We start from the raw sequence: 21334 nt of genomic DNA, 5'->3' as shown, positions 1-21334 counted from the left end.
TCACTCATAGGAAACACTCAGAGAAGGCAACTTCTCCTCTTCTAGGGCAGACTGGCCCCTTCTCTGCCACAGAGAGCCTCAGAAAGTTGGTGGGGGCAGGAACAAGGGGCCACTGACGTGGGCATAAGGATTCCTATGGGTGCACACTGATTTAGTTTTAAAATGTAACACTATGTTTTATTACATTTTTATTTATTTTGTTACCCGTTTCCCAGTGATATTTTGATCTGGTTCAGGCTACCCTCAGGGGAGCTGCATGCTGCACCCTGGACACCTCCAGTATAGAGCACATGGAGAAAAGACCTCCCCATCTATGTCAGAGAAGAGCCTGGTTACAAGGCTTCCTGGGTCTGAGACCAGGCCTCTCCCCACTACTGCACATAGCCTTTCCTTGGGTTTTTCCAGAAAAACGTGAATTTGCAAGAACTTTATGAAAAGTGCTCCAGGAAAGGCAGAATCTAAGTTGCTAATTAAAAGTCCGAAGCTTTAGAATAAATCAATGATAAAGCAACATCAGAATTTAAATCTAGGCTAATGGACAAATTCCTCAGAATGTTCCTTGAAAGTAAAACATCATGAACAAAATATCCTCTTCCCTTCTCATCGAGAAGAGAAAAGGTATTCATTTGAATTAGTGACAAGTCCCAATAAAAGAATGTTCTAGCAAGCATGTTGCTACGGCTTTCTAGGGGCATTCCACCTCTTGACGGGACAGGTCAATGAGATTCTTGGGGTGTTTACTTTAAAGCGAACATCCTACCGGAGAACCAACATTTCCTCTCTAGTCTTGTGTACCCCGTGCCTCTCTCTTCCTGTTGAGTCCTGCCCTCCTCTCCCAGACATACATGGACCCATGGGCCCTATGGCCGATGGCAGAATTCAGTGTGCTAACTGTGCAGGAGATGTCACTGTCTGACAAGTGGTAGGACAAAAGCATCACAAAAAACCACATGAGGATGAAGAGCAAAGGTGTACTAGGCAGCCCCCAACTTAGACCTGGTTTAAGTCCTTGGTGGGTGCTTTGCTTATTCGTTCCCTTGCAATATGGAAACCAAGCAAGACCAAGCTCAAGGTTCAGTTCACTGAGCTGAAGAATCTCAACCAGAAACTTTAAGAAAGTTTTCTAGAGCATCAGGCAGAAAACCCAAGTTACAGTTACACATGAGTGTGTGAGTTGTGAGGGTGTTAATAATGTTCGAGGTTTAAAACCACTCCATCAGTGCTGACGAAGAGCCTACAGGTGCCAGCCACTGGGCTAGTGCTCAGACAGACTCTTCTTGGCATTTCTGTTCTGAGATGAGAAGGAGCTTGAGTCAACAGACTACACACTTCTGCGGGTACTAAGTAAAGGGGGAACCCTGAGGAGTCTCAACTCCAACCAGGGTAACTTTACTACCAAACATATCTGGGATGATTCCTCTCTTGGAACTCAGTGCAGCTCCCCTGTCCCATAAAGACTCCTTTCTCCAGAGGGTAAAGCTGACTCCTCTCCTCAAACAGCACAAAGAAAATGCCAGCTCAAGCACACTGGCACTACCTGGCATGAGAGCAAAAGCTGTTTTCATGCTGGGAAAATAAGGGTAGTGTTAATTTGGGATTCAAAAACAATTTCTCTCTAAAAATAAATTAATTTTAAATCAAAAAAATCTGTTTCCAACAATACTGCCAATGAATAATAAGTGAGGAGAAAAAATCTCATGTGGCACACAACAGCCAGCCACCAAGAAGGGGCCACAGACACAAGCAAGGGTAGACAGTCACTTACATGAGCCTAGTGTCACAGCTCAGGGCTGGACAACTTAAAAAAAAAAATCTTTGCTCTGATCACCTTTACTAAAATCATAAAATATGTTTATTCATCCAGAAAAAAAGAAGCGGGGGTGGAGGTTTCTATTTGAACACCTCCAATTTTAAATCTTAAAAGAGAAATTTTTAATAATTTGAATGTTTTTCCTTCTAAGCTTTTCTGGATTTAAAACACTGAGTGATGCACACAAGTGAATCTTCAGAGTAACAAAGACAGTACGCAAAAAAGCTTCTACTGCTTTTCATGTTCATTCTCCCAAATGGCTGACGCAAGAGATGTGCCTTCTGGAGGGGCCATGGCAGGGCCACGGGGACTCTGGAGACCTGACTCAGCCCCTCCCATGCTCTCTCACTGATAAAACAAGAGTTGGAGTCTACAACTCCACGATGACATCCGTCCCCGTCCTGGATTTTGTGCTTCATCCTGGCTCTCCCCAGAGAGGCCATCCAAGCCCCCCATGCTGAGCCCTTCCTCTTTCCCAGGGGCAGCTCAGCCTTCCTTACAACTTCAATTACTTCTTTGCGGATGACGCCCTCTTCTCACACCCAAGTTCTGAGTTTCACATCTCCAGATGCTCACACTCTATTTCTCTTGGATCTCCTGGAACATCAAATTTTTCAGGCCAGACCCATTACTATATCTGTGAAGAGGAGTCAGTGTAAACTGACTCCACGAAGACAGGTCAGCAACTCCTCCAGAATGGTCTTCCAGACATGGCCCAGATGTTCCTGGCTCTAAGGCCTGCCCTCTCTTCACTACTGAGGAAGGCCTGCCTCTACAAAAAACACTGAAAACTTCATGCCAACTCATCATTCTTTTTCCCAGACCCAATTCCCCTCCCTGCTATCTTATCTAACTCCCAGATACTAATCTAGCTTACAATCAATAACTAAGGACTGCAGTTTACTGGCCTGGAGGAAGCCCTCAGCTGGACTGACAGTGACCAGTCTTCCTGAGCCACAGCTCCTTGATCTGTAAAATGGGGGCATTAATCTCGATGGACTTTCAGGGCCTTGTGAGCCCAAATTCTCTATAATTCTAGGCCCTTGCTAATTGAAAATGCCTCCCACCTAAACCTCCTTTTAGGTGCCTACCACTGTCACCTTTCCTCTGGATCACTGGCATCACTGATTCCAGGTCAAAGATGGAGGTAATAAGGTGTACTGATTGGAAAGCATTTTGGACTTGAGGTCAGGAAAAGATGGATTCAGATTCTGACTCTAACATCACTAACTGGACATCTACAGACACCTAACTCCCTCACCTACCAATCTGTGAGAACAATCCCATCACCTTCCTCACACATGGTCATACAGAACCTCCAACGAGGCAGGAAGCACTCGGCCACCTTTGCTGTGCTCTCTGTCATTTGCTAAGATAATCCTTGGGGCACACCACTCTTCCTTTGGATGGACAGATGATGAATGTATAGAGAGGAGACAGATAGATAGCGAGATGGAAAAATAGAGAACGACAGAAGGAAAAGGGAGGGAAGGAGGAGCAGCTGTTATGTACCAGGTCCTATGCTAAGGCCTGGGAATAAAAATACAAATAAATGATGAAGTCCTTACCCTCAGGGAGTCTACATCCTGACAGGACATGAAAACACCTCTAGAGGAGGTGGAGTGCAGAGAGAAGGTGGTCACCATAGGGCAGGGAAGCAAGCAAGGAGAAGCAAGAGAAGGGAAGTGTCAGTCAAGGTATAACTAAGGAAAAGCAGGTCTGAGCTCCTTCTGAAAATGGCCGTGCCAGAAGGGCTTCAGGGTCGAAGTTCTCCCAGGCTGGCAAAGCCCAGTGCAGAACACATAGCAGGTACTTAATAAACGTTCTTTACTGAGGACTCAGAAGCTCTCCATTTCCCACCAGTGACTCTCCTTGGTTTCCACTACACAGAATATGATGCCTTAGTGTCCCTCCCCATCCCACTCCTCGATTCTGCTTCCTTACTGTCTTCCCCCAGTAGACTAGAAGCTCCCTGATGGCAGGAGCTGTCATTCTTTTTCTTATCTGCATTCCCAGTGCCTGGCAGAGAGGTGCTTAATAAATGCTGACTGAACTGAACTTAGAGAGTACAGCTGGAATGCCTCCTGCAACCTCTGTAAGGAAGACACATCAATTTATCCCTTTCCTAAACTTCTTGATCATCTATTCTCTACCCAGTTCATGTTGGTACTTAATCAGACAATAACACCCACTAACTCTCTAATGTGTGCACACGTTCTCATCCAGAAAGGCTAATGGAAACCAAAGACCAAGGTTTTCGATGTTCCCCTTCATCCCCAGGTCAGAAACCCACAACACTTGGGGTCTGTCAATGGCAGACAAGCATGCCAGGAAGGTCTGAGGACGGTCCCCCTTTCTTACCAAATCTTCATTGATTCCTGGGGCCCCCTGGAGCCTTCTGTTGAGGGACTGAACCAAGCCAAGCAAGAGGGCTTCACTTCCAGACCTTTAGCCTTGTTCTCCCTGCTGTTCATCAAAAAGGGCCAATAGCCTCCACTGGTTTTCACCTTTATCCAACTCCAGCACTTTACTAAGAGGAAATGCCTTTCACCCTTCCCACCCTGCTTGAGGAAGAACTGCTGCCATTTTCTTTCCCCCACATAAAGTCTTGTCATTTCAAGAAAGATTCTGCCCTCCATAAGAAGACAATCTAGTGAGAGGCATCATGGCTACTCTGTGCCCCATACTGAAAGGAGGTCAGTAATTACCATCATTAAATGTCCAAAGAAGAGTCAGGAGACATTGAATCTCACTTTGGCTCTACTGCAGACCAGCTCTATGTCCTCTCTGGGCCCGGCCCCACGTTCCTCATCTGTAAAATGAGCATGGTGGACTAGATGACCTCTGAAGCGTAGAGCATAATCTGACATGAGTTGAAAATATAATTTAAAATTAGAAGCTACAAAGAGCCTTAGGGACTGTGTGGTTTAACTCCTAAATCTGTCACCAAAAGCAAGAAAAAAACACAACAGGCCAAATGTCTGGGGAGATCCTACTCCAATGATGCAAAACGGCCGCATTCCAAGAGCCCAAGGATCACAGCTGAAGAGCTCCAAGGGCTCAACAGTTTACAAAATGTTGACACTTTAATGTAACACAGACACGCACTGTGCTATTTCTGTAGATTTAAAATAATTTACAGTTTTAAAGAATGGGTTGTTTAAAAGGCTGTTCTTCACCGGAAGAGAAGTAAGGCAGAAGCAAGGAGAACAGGTGCTCCCTACCTCCATCCCCGTCGTCAGAGCCTCTGAAGCTGGGATCCTTTAACATGTCCAGCTCGGCTAGCATGCGTACATAGAGAACATTCTGCTTAAAGGATGGGTAAAATCTCTCGTCTCTCAGCATCAGGTCGTACACCTCGGAGGAAGATGAAAACAGCACCATGAGCCAAGAGGGCTAAGAGACAAGGGAGGCCACAAAGGGAGGCTCTAAAGGCAGCCTCCTGCCCCACAGGACAAGCTGTCTGAAGGGAGATTTTATTGTAGCATTTTGGTACTTCCAGGCTAGGACGCTTGGGGGTACCAGAGAGCACTGATCCTGGAGTCTGGAAGGCCAGAGTTCAATCGCTTGCCTCAGTTTCCTCATTTATAACCAAATGAGGTTATGTAAGGACCAAATAAGACAGTACTTGTAAAGCCCTTTCTGAACTTTCAAGCTATATACAAATGCTGGTCACTAGCATCATCTTCATTGCTTTCATTACTGCCCTTCCCAGTCAAATGTCCTTCCTTCCTTCCTGTAGTTCTTGTCACATGGCATTCCACCTGCCATGGCTCGCACGCCTGGAATGTGTCTTCCTCCTCACCAAGACCCCCAAGAGCGCAGAGATTCCCTCAAGGCTCCACATCTCTCCCTGGCCTTTCCCAAACCCTCCAGGAGACTAGCTCCTGCTGGCACGTGCTCTGCACCCAGGCCCACAGGATGCCTCCCCAACAGGGGCTTGGTAGACATGCTTGCTGACTAATTAAGGCTTTGGTAGCGAAACCGCTTGCGTAAGGTCAACGTCCCACTTGCAACAGGGTGCGTCATGACAAGAGGACAGACGGTGTCACGGAAAAGCCAAATCCAAGAAGTGCGACGTCCGAAGGAGAGGGCCAGGACCTGGGCTGCCTGTGGGGCTGACCCGACCGGTGGGCATGTTCTGCTGCTGTGCACCCTGGTCTTCACTAAACTGGGGCCAGGGCATGCGAAGGTGGGCCCCACCCAAGGAGAGTTCACTCTCAGTCTAAGAACACATCTATCTTAACCTTTAAAAAGCACAGGATTCTACTCAGAAAAGAAAAAAAATGAGAAAGAAATGGATGAGATGTCTCATTTTGTAGCACACATGCATTCATGAAAGTTTTCTTTTATACTCAGAATTCCTGAAGGTTTCAATCACTTTCTGGAAAACAAGTAATTATTGTATGGAAGTGCATAACATATAAGACAATTTTCTCCCTAAGATCCAGTAGTGAAATGTTTTTCAATAATAAAAAGAAAACTTGAAAAACTGAATCTCTTTACGAATGTAGTGAAAAAAAAGAGAGTGTTATTAACTGATAGGGCTTAAAAAAAAAAAAACAGCAGCAAACAAACCAGTCAGTCCTTGTTCCCAAAAATGGGCCCAAGCAGCACTTGCTACCAACACTGCTTATTCAAAGACACTGGCCCAGAAAGCTGACCACAAGGATATATGGCAATGTAACATCTCCTTCCTAAACCTAAAGGTAAACAATTAAATACATCAAAAAGCTTTTCAGAAGCAGTGGAATCCCTATACTGAACTGCCTTGTTTTTTTGTTAAAACCCAAGAAAAGCCCAGGAGCCCCAAATAAAATCAATAAGAAGCCTGTTCATTCTAAACAAAAAAATCATACTCATTCTACAATACCTTCCTTTGGATGTCATCAAAAATCTCAGGTGTTGGATCCTCATGGTTCAGCGTGTCCGCTAACTTGGCTACCAAGTAGTCATCAATGTGAACTCTTGGTGACGCCTAAGGAAAGAATACAGAGACAGCCCCGAATTCAGGATGGCCAAGGAAGGGAGTTCTCATCAAAGGCATCTGAGCTAAGGGCCCTGCTGAAGCCACCTGGCTCTTCTTCAAGTTCACACTTCAAGCCCCTGTTCTCTTATTCCTCCCCAAGAAATTGTCACCCTCAACAGCTAGGGAGAGCCCATTCAACACTAGAAAAGAAGACCAGGAAAACCAGCTAATGCAAAAGATTGTAATTTTACTTTGAAATGAAAATGTTCATCCTACTACCTTTATTTTCTATGTCTCATGGACCATAAAGGAAACAGCATAAGTTATGGCTTGGCCCTCTGGGGAAGTCTTAACCCTCGGTCCTTCCCATGTAAGGATCAATTCTAAGATGACATCATTAGAAAAATGGAAACCACCTACCGAGATTTTTATAATAAAGTCTCCTTCACCATTAAGGATGGTGAAACCACCATACTGGGCTCTAATCCAAGCGTGGAATGTGCTACATAAAAGCAACTGTGGTTATTATTGTCCCCATTCCTGCTATGATCACCAGACCTGCCTTTGGTTCTTGAAGAAACCGAAGGTTTAGCAACAACAAAATCAGGAAAAAAAAGTTCAAGGAGGCCAAGAAGGCCATGCTGAGAGCATCCAAAGCTCTCTCTTCAAGGTGCTTTGAGATCTTGAGGTCCTTTAGATGATGCTCTGGGAGCTCCCAGTCACTCACATAAAACCGGACAATGAATCAAACTAGAAATCAGGCCAGGTTACTGTAATGACCTCAAACTTCTCCTTGAAACAAGAGCTCGTGTTTTTGATACAATATTCTCCTGGGGGTGCTGTATGGCTCACAGTCATGGGACAATAGCAGGACCTGAAGACCCCAAACGAAGGAGAGCTGCCCAGTGTGTGGGTGTGTGGGAGCAGACTGCCACACACAATCAACAAAGGAGGGTTATGGAGCCCTGGCAGAAAGGATGCCACTAAAGAAACAGAGGAGCAGGAGAAATGTTGGGCTAGACCCATGCCAAGCATGAGGGATAACCAGTGAGGCAGTGAGATGGGGCCAGAGTGCCAGAACTCTGGGCCTGGAGTCAGGAAGACCGAATTCAAACCCAGCCTCAGACACTGTCCCTGCACAAATCACTGAACTGCTTCCTGCTTCTGTTTCTTCCACTGTAAAATAGGGATGGCAGCAGCACCTGCCTCCCGGGGCTGTTGTAAGGATCAAAGAAGATAATACTTGTCACATGTGCAGCACAGTCCTGACACACAGTAGGTGCTTACTGCTTGTTCCCTTCCCTGTGTGGTCCTCTGCGGTCCATGCTATGTCAAGAGAATGAAGGGAAAGACTTCCACTGTCCTAGGTACCTTTATGGTAAGACATGAGCAATGGTCACATGGGCTCGGCATTGAAGCCTCCTTCTAACTTGGCCCCTTCACCCCTTTCTAGCCTTCTCACAGCCTCCTCCCCTTAAGTCCTTCAGGACCTCCACACTCAAGCCCCCTGAACACAACCCTCCATCTCCTGACTCCAGGTAGTTGCCGTGGCAACGCCCTTTCCCTGGAATACCAGGCTTCCTCACCTCAGTCTCTTCCTCACCCTGGTGCCCCTCAACACTCAGCTTAAATCTCACCTTCTGCAGAAGTCCCTTCCTGCTCCCCCAGCTGCTAGTGTCTTCCCTCTAACATCATATATCCACTTACACTATACCTACTGTGTGTGTCCCTAGGTATCTGTATGTTGTCTACACCAACAGAATGTAAGCCCTCTGAGGCCAGGGCCTACTCTTGCCACTCCTCATATGTCCAGATCTCAGCCAAGTCCCTGGCACGTGCCTACAGACCTCCCTGAAGTGGCTGTGACCTTTGGGAACTGCCAAGATCACAGATCCACTGGAGCACCGGTGAATGACACTAACATGGCCAGTTTTGTCACATCTGCTGCTGATTCCGCTCAGCTTTACGGGGAAATAAAGAGAAAGGAGTTTGAAATGTCTTTAAATGACTCTATCACCTTCAGTCACTTCCATGCCACCATGTGGCAAGTGCCGAGGGCTTGGCAGGTAGAGAAAGGCCAGCCCGTGGCTGCCCGAGGCTCAGCTTGGGCCCTTGCATGGAGGGGGAGCCAATGGCCTCAGGTAAGATGCCTACTGCACTCTGAGACAACTTTGATTGAATAAAGCTTTCCTTTGTGTTTAGATGAAATCTGCCAGGAGGTTAATCCTTCCTGGTTCTCCCTGTCAGCATCACACACAAGCCAAACTCCCTTCCTAATTCATTTCATGCAGTTGTGAAAGCAGTGGTACCTGTTAGGTAGGTAGTAGGGAACCTCTATGCAGTTCTCAGCTCAGCCTAAGGCCTTAGGCCAGAATGACCCCCTTGAGGGGGCATCTGAGCCCCAGGGCACCTTAGAGATGCACACTGGGGGGGTTTGGTGCAGGCCCCCATCTGAGCTGTGCCCCATGATGCTGATCTGAACCAGTCTCACAGAAACCCCAAACTAAAGTCAAAAGGCTTCAATCATACGGGAAAACACAGTACTTGAAAGAGAAGAAATGTTACTTCTCCTTTTATGGAAAAACTTTCACTGTGACTGGCTCAAGGGAAAAACAAACCCTCCATTATAATATTCCTCTCTTAATTAATCCTTTATAAAAGAGAATGGGAATTCTGATTAAAAATTATTTCTAAAAATCATAACTTAAGACCATTCAATTTTCCAACTGAGTCAAAATTTAGAGAAACTGAGAAAATTCAAGAAATTCTTTAAAAGATTATGCATTAAAAATGTGGTTTTGAACATTAAAATCAAGCTTTGAACAGACAAAAAGAAGAGAGCATCTGAGGAAATAGTAAACACTATGATTTACTAAGAGTACAGGTTTTCAATGACATGTTAAAAAAATCAACAAATATTCCGATCTGAATAAATTAAAATCTTCCCGATGATATTTTCTTAAGGAAACTCCAATTGCCTATAACTACTCACAAATCCAATCAGGCCCTCACGACAAGAGAAAGCCCCTAATGACCTTCTCCAACTGTGGCAGAGCATCAAACACAAGTCAAGCCGAGCCTCGTCTCTACCTTTTCTGACAGGTACTGCTCGTAGATGCCGACGGCGGCAGCTCTCAGGAGGCCTCTGGTCTGGCTGGTCTGCTGCCGCCCATCTCGTTGGCGGCTCAGGAGCACCTCCAGCTGCTGCTGGGCCGTGACCCGGTACCCTTCCACCGTCATCCAGAAGAAGAGGTGAGCCTGGCCGCCGGCCTGCTGCATGTAATCTAACAGGCAAAAACCCCAGGCTTGTTAATGCTGATACTTTATTCAGCATCCCCTTCCACTAAAAGTCACAGGACATTGAAAATGGAGGAACACGGGACTCTTTTTGAAAAAGAATCTGTTCAAAACCTAAGTGAAAGCCTCTTCTGTACCCATGCCCAAGGACCAAGGACAGAGCTCGGCCAAGGCCTTGGCCCCCAGACACTCAAGAGTGACTATGGAGAGTCCGATCATCAGGGGCAGCAGCCCTTTGAACAGATGCACATGCTGGTCCCTACCTGCCATGTGATGGCTAGAAATTCTACTCAGGGTTGTACTCCAAAGGAGCAGGCCAGCTATGCCATTCACTGGCTACCTCATAATTAACCTAGCAGAACTCAGCATTCACAGGAACAGTGAGGAAGTGCTCAGCAGAATACGGCATCAAGAGAAATGGTGTCCTTTAGAGACTAATTGTATAACGTTAGTATTTCAATTAAGAAACATGAAATAATTTTTATTCATTTTAAAAAATTTAACATTTTTACAATACAGCAGTGCTAAAAGTGTTTTGACTAGCTTGTTTTCATAGTACAAATGCTTTGACCATGAAGATTCCACTCTCTGAAACGATAAAGGGCAGCAGGACAATGTGGCCAGAAAGTGAGCCTGGGACACAGGAAGCCCTGGCTTCTGGTTCTGTGGCACAGTGCTCCTAGGGGCGGGAAAGTGATCAATCTTCATTGGGTCAAGGAACCTCTCCACCAGGAGCTCTAAACACCAATGGAAGCCGAACACCTGCAGCATCGCTAAGGTTTACATTAATTCAAAAATGCATTGAGCTCCAATGTCAGCAAGGAATTGAGAATCTGATCCTGAAAATGGGAGACAAACTCAACAAGTTCTTGTGGGCAACATGAAGAATCTGGGATACAATTTCTACTTCTTTAAGATCTTAAAACCAACCTTGTTTTCATTTCAAGTTTGACCTACCCATGAAAAACTGTAGTGCAACATTGTCTACAAGAATGCTGTCCAAAGGGACTGTGCAAAGCTTCCCAAAGTGTGCAGCCAGTTTCACAGTATCTATTTCCTGAAAAGACAAATGAAAGGTTACAACACTCTCTCCATACTCCTCTGATCTGAAGATTATCTCAATAGGGAATAATCAAGACATAAAAGCACCCAGCATATTTCCCTCCTTATACGTAAAGGGCACAAATAATCAGCTAAAATAAGAGGTGGCCCTTCAGGGAGATGCCATCAAGTGAGTCTGAATCCTTGTGGGTTTTCCTCCAGTGGAGGTGTGGCCACAGAAGGACAACAGCTATGTCCTGCCCGTCACAGCTCACATTCCATAGTGCTCACACTAAATGAGAGGAAGTATAGGGTAATGAACCAAGAGCCATCCTCCAAAGAAGAGCTGAAGGTAGAGCCAGCCTCTCAGCACTGTCTGTGAGACTCCCCTTTTCAGGGCTGCACTCACTGGTAGAGGAAATGACCTAGCCAACAGCTCCCTGCATTAGTGAAATCCCAGGTATCATCCATGTTCTTCTTCTCATTTTACAGATTAAAACCTGAACAAGAAGTGCCCTGACCAAGGTCGTTTGGGCAATGAGTGAGTGGAGGGCAAGGCGCCTTCTGGCCTCATGTCACCCAACTCCAGAGACAGGCGCGTCTGTGCTGCACCATGTGGCCCATTAGAAAAGACAATTCAAAGGGGACTTGGCTTTCTAGAGGACACCATCAAGTCTGTAACATGATAAATGATTCAGAACAATGAAACTCAGACACATAAAGCCACCATGAGTCTGCTGGGTAAAACGTGCAATGCTCTGAAACAATCCTTTTGTTGTGAAAACTCACCCTACAACCCGACTCCCTGACTTACAAACCAAAGCACAAAGGAGCTGGGCCCCTGGGGCACAGAGTCATGTAGCTGGTCTTTCTGTGTGCCTGTTTCCTCTTCCATGGAACAAGAAAAAGGAGGGAATACATCAAAGAATGGCCAACAAAGAATGGTCATCTCCACAACCGCTACCATTTTCTCTTTTCTATCTTCCACACAGATTAGCTTAGTATCTAATATGAATTAAGGGTACAGAGAAGACCAAATCAATTTTTAAAAGAATTAATGAAAACTTTAATTTAAACTTATCTCCTCCTTTGTTGGCACCTCTGGCTCTTGGATAACTTTTCCTTAGAAATAAGAGGCAGCTAGGTGGCACAGTGGATAGACCACTGAGCCCTGAGCCTAGAGTCAGGAAAGCCTAAGTTCAAATCCAGCCTCAGACACTCCCTAGCTGTGCCACCATGGGCAACTCACTCAACTGACTCAGTTTCCTCATCAGTAAAATGAGCTGGAGAAGGAAATGGCATATCACTCCAGTATCTTTACCAAGAAAATTCTAAATGGGGTCACAGAGTCAGACACGACTGAAATGACTGAATGACAAGAAATAAGGGGTCAGTCAAGATAACAGTTGTCTTAAACTTCTAGCACCCAGCCTGTTCACGTGCTGTTCTCTCAATATGATGAGGTTTCTGAGAAATGGGTTCAGGAATCATATACCCTCCTGTAAGTTACTCTGCTATCTAGGTCCCTCACTACCAAAGAATCTGTTCCAGCTAATTTTGTCACTTCCAAAGGACCTGGACAACTTCAATAACACCCTGTGGGCTGGCCCCCAACCTCCCCTGGCTCCCCATTCCAGCCTAACCTCCATTCAACTGGCAAACAGGTCTCCTGAAAACTCAGATCATGTCCGCACCATACTGAGTAAGCTCTGGTGGTTTGCTGTGGCCTCAGAATCAAACAGAAAATCCTCTACGTGGTTTTTAAAGCCCTTTACTGCCTGTGCATCTTCTTAGACCTGAATCTTTTGCACATACACTGGTCTTCTGACTCTGGCAGCTCCCATGTCTGGACTTTTCTCCATCCTCCTCTCCTCTTACTGGCTTCCTTTAAGGCTCAGCTGAAGTCCCGCTTTCTGCAAGAAGTCTTTCATGATCCCCCTTAACATCAGTGCCTTCTGTCTCCAGATTCTCTCCCATTTAGCCTGTCTATATCTTGGTGGTCTGTTGACTCCTGATCTGACCATGAGCTCTTTGAAAGGGCTGGTTATTGCTTTTCTTTGTACCCCCAGTGCTTAACATAATGCATGGCACATAGCAGACGGTACATGCCTACTGACAACTTAGCCATGATTATAAAAGTGCACTCCAAACTATGCTTTCAGGTTCTTTTCAGAGAACAAACAAAACACAACGAAACGCACCATGTTCTGACCCACAACTAAGTGCCAGGCCCCTCAGACATTACAATATCCCATGAGGAACCATCAAGGCATTCTTTCCAGGATGGATTTTAGGAAGGCCCATTCTTTTGGACATTAAGGCACAAGCACTCCATGTTACTCTTCTCCACTCCAAACATTACAGTGACACAGAGTTTATGTCTTCAAATTACTGACCATGGATTCAATACAAGGAGCTGCAGCAACCTTGGCTCCAGCTACTTGCTAGGGTTCCCTACAATGGTTAACTGTTCTGCAGCTGACAGTTTCTAGTCCGTAAGGAGTCGCGTAACTGCTGAAGAGCTGCAGGAACGTGCAGGCTACGGGGGCCACGGAAAACGCTGCAAGATACCAGGCAGAGCCGTACTGTCAGCAGGGTGGACCTTCCTTCTCCTGACACAAAGCACAGTCAACCACACCTTCCAAACTTCTAACAGCTCTTCACCAAGGTCCCCATCAATCTTGGACAGAGCATCTATCTCCTCAAGATCGTAATGTACTTTTGGTATTAAAATATTAAGAGTCTGACAAACTAAAAAAAAAAATCAAGTTAAAAAAAAGCCACTTGCTTCTGATGAAGGCCAATTTTAGTAACTTAAGCCACTGACAGTGAGAGCAGCTTGTATATGACAGTTCTTATGTGCTTTTGTGTAATTACGTCATATTTGAATATTTCTGCCTACACAGAGGCAAGCGCATAAGGGAAAATCTACCTAATTAAAGGTCTTTTGGAAAGTATCAAATCAAATTCAATTTTCCTCCTGGTTTACAATCAGTCATCTATTTGATGTTTCGGTTAAATCTAATTATTCATAATTAAATACTAATTCAAAAATATATTACTTACTTTGCCTGACTGCAACCTCTGTATTCTGGAGTCACATACTTTCTTTACAAATAATAAACTATTAATTTGATTTTTGATAGTGTTGATATCTAAAAACAAAACACAATGAATATAGATTAGAGACTGTTGAGTGCATGCCATTTATAAATATTTCAATATGTAAAGACTATAATTTAGCAAAAACCCTCAATTTTTTATTTCAATGAAAGGTAAAATTTGAATAATAGAATGTGGCAATTTAAGTAAATATATACTTGTTCTGATATATTACCTGTGGGTAACAGTGAAAAAATTATTTTCTTCTATTCCAACAGTTCATCTCCTTAATTACTATTTAAAAAATGATATGTCACGATACATGGCAAAGATCTAACATATGCCACACACATCTAACATGACATATGAGATGTGTGTGTACTGATGAAGACATTAAAAATTTTAGCAGTACATGAACCCAGATTCCACCTACTCTATGACAAACAAAAATGGCTCATCTTGTGAAGAACAAGAAAAATGGGCACAAATGGAAAGTGGGATAACATCCAAGTCTGGCTTCTGCTCTGTGCATCCCCACGTGAACAACCCTCAGGCTTAGGGATCTGGGGCATGTAGGGAGCACATGTACAAACTGTGTTCTGGCATTTAGTTAGGAGGGACCACCTCCCCTCCCCCCCCCCCCCCCCCCCCCACTGAGTAGAATCCATGCACATGCACCAGAGTGAACACTCGGCACTTTTCATGTACATCAGACTGACAAATGAACACTTAACGCCAAGTCAGGTCAAAGGGGGCTACAAAAACAGACAAGTGGCAGATGCCTCCTTTCCTTGAAGGAGATGACAATCTAGGTGTGGTGATTAAGAAGAAATTAGTGTTTGTTCAGTGGATGTGCTGTTGTTTCATTAATGTTTCTATTTTTATTAATGAGGCCCCCAGAGATTCCCCAACTGTAATTTCTTTGTTTTATTTTTATTCAGAATTTAAACACCAAAGAAGGCATTTTCCAAATAGAAAAATACCAAAGAGAACTGTATAGGAAACTATGAATTACCATTTCATACAGTTTGCTTTTATAAACATATATAATAAATTCCATATATTGTATTCAACAAAGCTGTCCTATTTACTCGTGTATCTTTCTTATCTTCCTTCTGTTCTCTTCCGTGCATTTTAAAAAATGTTTCAATGGTCTTTTGCTTTATGGCATCACAAGTACTAGCCCCTTTTCTATTGTCAGCTGTCCAGTCATTCAGCCATGTCCTATTCCTTGTGACCCCATGGACCATAGCACCAGGTCTTTCGATCCTCCAGTATCTCCAAAGCCTGTCCAAGTTCATGTTCACTGCTTCAATGTCTCTCCTTCCATCTCATCATCTGCTGTCCCGTTTCCTTTTGCCATCAATCTTTCCCAACATCAGGGTCTTTTCCAATGAGTCCCATCTTCTCACTGGGCACACAAAGTATTTAAGCTTCAGCTTCAGTATCTGAATGAATTTCTTTAAGTTTTGACTGATCTGATCTCCTTGCTATCCAAGGGACTCTTGCCAGTCTTCTCTAGCACCACAATCTGAAACCACTGAGTCTGCAGTGTTCAGCTTTCCTTCTAATCCAACTCTCACAGCCATACAATGCCACTGGAAAAACCCCACCTTTGACTATATCCAGACCTTTGCCAGCAAGGTGATGTCTCTCTTTTTAGTATACTGCCCAGATTTGCCATAGCTTTCCTTCTGAGGAACAAGCATCTTTTAGTTTCGTGACAGTAATTACCATCCACACTGATTTTGGAGCCCAAGAATATCAAGTCTGACACTGCTTCCATTTCCTCTTCCTTTGTGATGGGACCAGAGGCCATGATCTTAATTTTTCTGATGTTTAGCTTTGACACTGTCCTCTCTCACCTTCATAAGAGGCTTCTCAATTCCTCTTCACTTTGTGCCACTACTGTGGGCTCAGCTGCATATCTGAGACTGTCGCTATTTCTCCTGGCAACCTTAGCTGCATCCTTTGATTCACCCAGCCTGGCATTGCACAGGATACATCCCGCACATGAGTTAAATAAATAAGGTGACAATACACAGCCTTGCCATACCCCTTTTCCAATCTTAAACCAACCAGCTGCCCCACGTTTGGTTCTGTCTCGTCTTGACGCACATTGATTTCTCAGGAGACAAGTGAGATGATCCAGTACTCCCATCTCTTTGAGGACTTGCTACATTTTGCTGTGATCCACACAGGCAAAGGCTTTAGTGTAGTCAACAAAGCAAAAATAAATACTTTTCTGGAACTCTCTTGGTTTCTTCATAATCCAGTGAACCTTGGCAATCTGGTCTCTAGTTACTCTGCCTCTCAAAAACCAACATGGCTCTTCTGCTAATTCTTGGTTCAGATATTGCTAACAATCTACCTTGTTTGCAAAATCTTAAGTATAATCTTGCTGGAGTATGAAATGGATACAATGTTCAGTAAATCTGAATATTCCTTGGCATTGTGCTTCTTCAGGACTGGGATATAAACTGATCTTTTCCAACCCTGTGGCCACTGTTGAGTTGGCTAACCCCCATGGGTCCCCTCAATTAAAGTAAGTCAAAATGAATCCATACAGTGGCCATGTAGAGTCTAAGGAGCTTGAGTCCATAGCAACAGCCAGGAGGTAAATGGCAAGCTTCATCAACGGTCCCCTGGAGACAGGGTTGGACTTTGCATTTGACTAGAGATCCGAAGTCTCTGAACATTGTTTTTCTTTACAATGCTGTTCTTGTAAAAGCCCTCCTCTTGGTTCCATTCACTTCCCTTTGCATTGGTTCACATTCCATGGGATTGCAAAGTGATCTTATTATTTCTTAGGGAACAATAATATTCCATTACAATCACCTATGACAATTTGTTCAGTCCTTTTCCAACTGGGGGGGCACCCTTGGAATTCTAGCACCTTTTTTTTGCCTTAGTCCTTTCAGGACCAGAAAGTTTGTTTTGCCTGTGTCAGTTTCCTCTCAGCATTATTCTCCCTCTGAACGTTCCTCTGCCCACCACTGCTGGTTTTTCTGTTGAGTCTGATTCACATACCCATTGTGTGTGTGTGTGTGTGTGTGTGTGTGCGCGTGCGCGCGCATGCGTGTACATATGTATTAAACCCTTCTTTGTTTCAGATAAGAATGTTTTTTTTAAATCACTGAAGCAATTCCTGTTCAGTCATCCCAACCAGCTGTTAACCAATTGCCAAGGACAAGGCAGCCATACCAGCTGAAGCAGCGGGGCCCCTTGAGGGAGACAGAAGGTGGCATGTGCCAGGGAGGTCAAACTGCAGCCATTAATGTGGCCCCATCTCTCTTCAGATGCTGATGGAGAGAGTTCAGGAGCCCGAGCCCAAGCCCGGAAGCCATGGCAATAGTAAGGCCTCCAGATCAGGACTCTCAGCCACCATTCTAGGAAGCCAGCCCTGGGGAGATGCAGTCTAAAGGCTGATGGCTCTTGCAAGAGCTGCAGCCACAGCTACTGAAGACCCAGAAAAGGAAGCTTTGGCCACCAACGTCCTCGGCCATTCACTCATTCCTCATAAGGTGAGTTTCACCTTACTTCTATGGATTCAGTTATTTTTTTTCTATACTCATAATTCTCAAATCTACTTACCCATCCCTAACCTCTCTATTGACTTTCATGTCCAATGTTCCTATTGGACATTTTGAGCTGGCTGTACCAAAGATGTCTTAAATTCATCATATCCAAAACTGGTCACAAACCTTCACATTCCCATGACTCTGAAATCCTGTAGATCATCTAAACCCTACTAAACATCCACTACCACCCAATTCCTCCTTCCCTTTCCACTCAACCTTCCCACCCTAACGTTTCCTCCAAAGTCCATCCGGTCTTCCATTGTGCCCTCCGGAATGCCTGCTCCATGGGCAATACATTTCCCTTCATTCTACATCTATTCTTCCACTCCTTCAATCTACCAACTCTTACTGACACCTGGCTTTCCCCTAATGACACAGACTTGCTGGCTCCCTTCTCCATTTCAACTCTCCACCGTCCTCCTCTCCTGAAGCCCTAGTCCTCTTATCATATAACCAAAGATAAGCTTCAGGCTTGAAATCCCTGTCACCATTTCCTATCTTTGCTGATAAAAAGAGAAAAAAAGATGAGTGGGGCAGCTAGGTGGCACAGTGAATAGAGCACCAGCCCTCGAGTTCAAATCTGGCCTCAGACACTTGACACTTACTAGTTGTGTAACCTTGGGCCAGTCACTTAACCCCAACTGCCCTGCCTTCCCCCCTAAAAAAAAAAGATGGAGAAAATCATGCCACTGTTGTGACTGCATCTACCACAAATGTATGCTATATTGTCTTTGATTTATTCACAAGAGTAAGGTTCATCTGATATCCATTCTGCCCGCTCCTCACATCACCTTTCTATACTCTTCTCAGGCACTCCAATTATGAGTAATATCATCTTTCATTCTCTTCTTCCTCCTTTCTACCTTAATCTTTTTGACATTTCCTTCTTTTTTCCCCCTTTTTAAAGCCTCAGAAAATAGCCAACTTCTCCCGCCACTCCAGCTTCTCTTTTTTCTTATTTACCTCCCTCCATATCCTTGGAAGACATCACTCTTGGGAATGTTTTTTCCTTCTACTCCTGTGAGGACGGAAGCACTGCCTCATCGGACAGCTACCCTGAATGCCCCAAATGAATGTTCCTTTACAGGTTTCTCTGGAATCTTCTATTTGTATCTCCAGGTTCCTATTGTTCTAGTCTTTTTATTAGAAACAAACACTCAAGAGTCTTCAATTCCATTAAAGGCCCTCTGTTTTATCTGTAGGATTATAATCAGTTTTGCAGAGTAAAATATTCCTGGCTCCCTTTTGCCTCTTGGAAAACTGCATTCCCAGACTTCCTACTGTTTATCACAGAAGCTTCCTAACTGTAGGTCACTAGCACTTTTAACTCTTCTAAGCTGGGGTTCTGGATTTTTTCTTGGTTTTGCTTTTTTCTGGAGGGCAGTTGGGGTTGTGACTTGCCCAAAGTGACACGACTAGTAAGTGTGTCAAGTGTCTGAGGCTGGATTTGAACTTGGGTCCTCTTGACTCCAGGGCCGTGCTCTATTCACTGTACCACCTAACCACCCCGGTTCTGGATGTTTTATAGTTTCCATTTATGACTTATTGAAATATAGTTTCCCAGCTTTTTTTTTTTCAATCATGGTTTTCAGGGAGTCCAACAATTGCTACTATTCATTATCTTTCCTCTATAGTTTTTAATTTTTTTAATCTCTTGCTTCAATTCTAGATATTTATGTAGCGACTGTTTTCTTTGCAGCTCCAATTGCAGTTGTTACAGAATTACTTCCTCTTAGGAAGGAATTTTAACCATCTAGATATCTACAATAATTTTTATATTGGTTGGTGTCTTCTTCATTTTATTCATTTCTGTAGCTGTAATTCCTGATTTAGGGCTTTGTGCTGGGGCTTCTGGGTGAAGTGGTGAGTCTCATCCTGGGGTCACAGGACATTCCACCTTCCAAGGCTGGATCTCTAAGATTCAGAGAAATGAGGCATCTCAGATCAGAAAAGAGAGACTGTGTACTTCCAGTGTCCCAGGCTGAGCGCTCTGATACCACATGGGCTGCTGACAACCATACCTTGGGGTTTCCAAAGATTCCGCTATGGGTTTCTGATACCGCTGGAGAATTCTGACATCTCTGGGGCTTTCTTAGGAGAGCTATCTGCTACTGCTACCTTCAGTCAGAGCCTTTCAAGCTATACACATCTCTGGTCCTCTGGTCACAGCAGGAGGCTGACTGCATGAATGCTATCCCTCCTTCCATTGCTTGCCGACTTATGGGGTATCAAAGCTGGGTAAGTAGCTGTTGTTCAGGCAGCCGATGTGGCCAGAGCTGACAGTCTCCCTCTGCCTTCCGTCTGTGTGCCCAAGCAGACTGCTGCTGATAGCTGAAAGTCCAAGGGCACTTGGGACTGCCCTGCTACACCTGCCTTTGCCTGTTCCCCCATATCACACAAAGAGAGATGGAATCACTGTTGCTTGGAGTTTTTAGGGTCATCCTGAAAGCCAAAGAAAGGCTCTATCACTAGCCAGTCCGACTTCCTTCTCACAATCTGATGCAGTGAATGAGTCTCATTAGATGATCACAACAAAGTTGTCTCCTCCACCACATACATACACACAGTGGCCGTAGCAGGCAATATTTAAGGACTGCTGATCATTAATGAACAGGTTCTAGGAACATGACACTGACTTTCACAGAAAAAGGAGCCGAGGTGTGAGGATGGCTGCGTGTGACTGATGACACCCCTCATACTTGGTGTTGGATACTTTTTAAAACAAGACAAGCATGATGTGGAAACCCAAAAGCCTGAGATTCAGGCCCTTACCTAGCTCGCCCATACTCACCATCACCTGCAGTGTCCAGGGATCGAAGATACTGTAACTCCTCCGCAGCCTTATCCCTGACTGCTTCGAGCTCCCCCACACTGTCGCTTAATTTAATAATGTTCATAAAGGCCTCATAGTTGCAATTGGAATCACGAATCTATGGGATAAAAATCTGAAAATTTAGGAGGCCAGTTCATGAGTTAAGAAAAATGATGTCTCTATGCAAATGCTTTGTCCAATCTTCTCCAAATAAACTAAGGCTCATTCTTAATACACTTTGATCAGTCACAAAGAATTATTAAAAATCATGTGAAATGCACTAAACAAAGAGAAAAAAGAAACTCCAAATATTCTGAATATAGTCAACTCTTCAAGGTAAATAATTTTATATATTTTTAGTAAGTGCAATGAAACAAAAAGTCATTTGGGAAATGAAACAATGATTTTAGCAGTCTTTGGCAAGAGTGGCTAAGGGGTGGAGTGGATAGAATGCTGGACTCGGAGTCAGAAAGACCCAAGTTCAAAAGCTGCAGGAGCCCCTACCCTGCTGGGTAAGCGTGACTAAGTCCCATCATCTCCCTCCTCTCCCAACACGCACCTCCCTGGTGGTTGTGAGAACCCCGAGAGCCTGCATGAGAGTGCCATGATTGTTCCTGCAGTGACAGCAGTGGTGATCCAGACAAAACTCGCCTTCTGCTAATCTGGCACCACTCCACTGAGCTCCAAAGGCCAAATGAGCCCTGGTCCTCTCAGAACCAACA

The 21334-nt window shown here is 44.5% G+C and overlaps 1 protein-coding gene across 5 annotated transcripts in view; it reads right to left on the bottom strand.

Moving 5' to 3' along the window:
• SNX13 (sorting nexin 13) overlaps positions 1–21334 on the bottom strand; it is a 122990-nt gene that overhangs the window by 38140 nt on the left and 63516 nt on the right. For all 5 annotated transcript variants that reach the window (XM_069094426.1, XM_069094427.1, XM_069094424.1 and 2 more), the window contains 6 exons: positions 20592–20730; positions 14184–14272; positions 11034–11133; positions 9870–10063; positions 6684–6788; positions 5035–5167 (listed from right to left, as the gene is read on the bottom strand). In XM_069094426.1, coding sequence (XP_068950527.1) covers positions 5035–5167; positions 6684–6788; positions 9870–10063; positions 11034–11133; positions 14184–14272; positions 20592–20730 — 760 coding nt within the window. The remainder of the gene's footprint in view (positions 1–5034; positions 5168–6683; positions 6789–9869; positions 10064–11033; positions 11134–14183; positions 14273–20591; positions 20731–21334) is intronic.

This window comes from Petaurus breviceps, unplaced genomic scaffold, assembly GCF_028583685.1.
Source record: "Petaurus breviceps papuanus isolate PSGF00001 unplaced genomic scaffold, PetGlider_PUasm1.0 218, whole genome shotgun sequence".
Taxonomy (NCBI): Eukaryota; Metazoa; Chordata; class Mammalia; order Diprotodontia; family Petauridae; genus Petaurus; species Petaurus breviceps.
The sequence above is the reverse complement of the archived record's forward strand: the minus strand, read 5'-3'. Positions and strand labels throughout refer to the sequence as shown.